The sequence below is a fragment of the Aureococcus anophagefferens genome (genome assembly GCF_000186865.1).
Source record: "Aureococcus anophagefferens unplaced genomic scaffold AURANscaffold_41, whole genome shotgun sequence".
In the NCBI taxonomy this organism is placed as follows: Eukaryota; class Pelagophyceae; order Pelagomonadales; family Pelagomonadaceae; genus Aureococcus; species Aureococcus anophagefferens.
In genome coordinates this window covers 336,838-339,538 of record NW_008705598.1, presented here as the reverse complement: position 1 = coordinate 339,538, position 2,701 = coordinate 336,838, and the positions used below count along the sequence as shown (strand labels likewise).

General features: G+C 64.1%; 1 protein-coding gene across 1 annotated transcript in view; it reads left to right on the top strand.

The window, feature by feature from the left end:
* Window positions 1-733: 733 nt before the first annotated feature.
* Window positions 734-2,701, top strand: part of AURANDRAFT_67569 (hypothetical protein) — a gene marked incomplete at both ends in the record, with an annotated part of 7,167 nt that continues 5,199 nt past the window's right edge. Inside the window, one exon of the mRNA XM_009043047.1 lies at window positions 734-2,676. Within this exon, the coding sequence (XP_009041295.1) occupies window positions 734-2,676 (1,943 nt within the window). The remainder of the gene's footprint in view (window positions 2,677-2,701) is intronic.

The following is a 2,701-nucleotide window of genomic DNA, read 5'->3' as shown; positions in this document are numbered from 1 at the left end:
TTACTTCTTCAACAACATTGATTCTTGAATTAATCGATCAATACTAACCCTGATTTCGGCAGCATTTCGCACGTCGATGTCGATGGACGGACAACTTTCGACACGGCATTCGGCATGTTCCAGCCCACAGGGGGAGAAAACGAGCCTACATCGCCGTAGGAACTCGGGGGCGGAGATTCCAAAACCCCAGTCTGATCCTCGCGGGGACGCGCAGAAGCTGAGATCATTAGGGCCCGCGCAGCGCGCAGGACGTGGAGCCCGCCGCGCTCGAGAACCACAATGCGCTATGGCAACTCCTTCGAGATGGAGCCGCGTCGTGAGGGTCCGCCGCAGCTGCCAGGAGGAGTTGCTATAGGGTTGCCCATGTGCTGCGGACGCGCGACGCGGAGGCAGCCCGCAGTGTGAGATCTAGTGTCCGCAGTTGGGCGGACGAAAGATCAATCGGCAGCCGTCGATAGATATGTTTTCGCGCGCTCGTTGGGGTAACTTTTTTGATAAAGTGGATGAAAAAGGCCGCGCCCGCGAGGCAACAGTGCACGGTGCACCGCTCGATGCCGAGAAACGTTGCCGTCGAACGACGAGTGTTGACTGCTTCGCGGCGCGGCGCAAAGTCGTTCTAGCTGTGGGGCAGCCCGGGCTCTGCGCTGTTGAGGCCGGCGCGGCGCCGCGGCCCGCCCCCTCGACAGGCGCGTTGTTGAGTGTCGCGGCCGTTCGTGCCCGCCGACCGGGTCCCATGCTGCCGGCGAAGGCGGGCCCGCTGGACCTCGGCGAGGAGGAGAAGCGCAGCATGGAGCGCCAGGCGAGCAGCGTGAGCTTCGTCATCAGCCCGACGCGGACGTCGGACGTCGGGCCGCCGGGCCCGAGCCCCGTCAACGCCGCCTTCCGCCAGACGGCGCGGAACGTCAAGCAGCCGCGGAAGACGCGGCCGTCGCTGAATTTGTTCGGCGGCGGCCAGAAGCAGAAGCAGCAGTCGACGTCGAGCCTCGTGTCCATCAAGAACAGCGAGGAGGAGGGTTTGTGGGAGAACGCGGCCATCGAGGACTCGAGCCAGGTCGAGTTCCCCAAGGACGGGCGCCGCTGCCCGATCTTCGACCCCTTCACGCCCTATAGAGTGGCGTGGGACCTCGCGATGATGGGCGCGATCCTCTTCGTCATGATCGTCACGCCCTTCGAGATGGCCTTCATCGCGGACCCGGGCACGTTCATTCGGCTCCCGGCGGCGCCGAGCAGCGTCTGGCTCTGGTGCATGAACCGGCTCATCGACTTTGGGTTCTTCGTGGATCTGCTGCTCGCGTTCAACACGGCCTACTTCGACGAGGCGTCGGGCCACTGGGTCACGGACCGCTACGTCATCGCCCGGTCCTACCTCCAGGCCTGGTTCTGGCTCGATCTCGTGTCGCTCGTGCCCTACTCGGTGCTGCCGGTGTCGGAGAAGGCGGGGCTGCTGCGGTTCGTGAAGCTCGCGCGGCTCATGCGCCTCCTGCGGGCCTTCAAGTCGCCGCGGATTTTAGCAAATCTCTACAAGCACATCACGCTGCACAACCGCACGCAGACGCTCGTCAAGTACATCACGTTATTGATCGTGACGATCCACTGGTCCGCGTGCTGCTTGCGTCTCGCGACGTCGATCCACCTCGACAAGTGCGGCGAGCACCACGACAAGTGCCCGGCCACGGTGCTCACGGCTTCCAAGTTCTGGGCCGACGGCGTCTGGCCCCAGTACCTCGCGGCCGTGCTCTGGGCCTTCCAGTGCCTCCAGGGCGAGTCCGCCGCGGAGACGCACGTCGAGCTGCTTTTGAACGTCGTCGTCATGCTGCTGGGGTGCCTGGAGCTGGCCTTCATGCTCGGGGAGCTGACGAACACGCTGACGAACCTCGACCCCGTCGGGAACGAGTTCAAGCTCACCTTCGACAGCCTCAACGACTACATGACGAAGAAGAATTTTCCGATAGCGCTCCGGCTCCGACTGCGCGAGTACATCATGCTCGCGGAGCCCGTCTACCGCGACAACTACTACCGCGCGCTGTTGGAGAAGCTGTCGCCGCGCTTAGAAGCCATCGTCGCGCACCAAAATTTAGGCAACGTCGTCAACCGCATCCCCTTCTTCGCCTACACGGTGCAGCGCGCCTACGGCGTCAACACGGGCTCGCTCGTGGCCCTGAAGCCGTCGCGCGACGTCACGGACGCGGACGCGGGCGCCGCGGGCGACGTGCGCCTGGCGCACGTCGTCAACGTGCCGACGTACCTGAAGTACGACGTCGAGTACGTCGACGACGCGTCCGTCGAGACGGGCGTGTCGCACGCGCGCGTCGTCGTCGACCGCAACGACGTCCTTCTGCGGACGAAGATCCAGCAGACCTTGTATCAACGGGACCACTTCGTGATAGCCGTGGCCCGTTTGTTGGAGCCGCAGCTCGTCATGCACAGCGACATCATCGTCTACCGCAACCTGTCGCTCAACGACGTCATGTACATCGTCGAGACGGGCTACATCGTCCTCTTCGGCGCGGACCCGTCGCGGAGCGAGCGCGTGCTCGTGCGCAAGTCCAACGACTCCTTCGGCGACGACATCGCCATGAACGTCGGCGGCAAGGAGCCCGTGCTCCGCCAGTTCACGGCCAAGGCGAAGCGGAAGACGCGGCTCTTCACGTTGGGCAGCGGCCGCTTCAACGCGCTGTGGAGGGGCCCACGTTTTCCATCT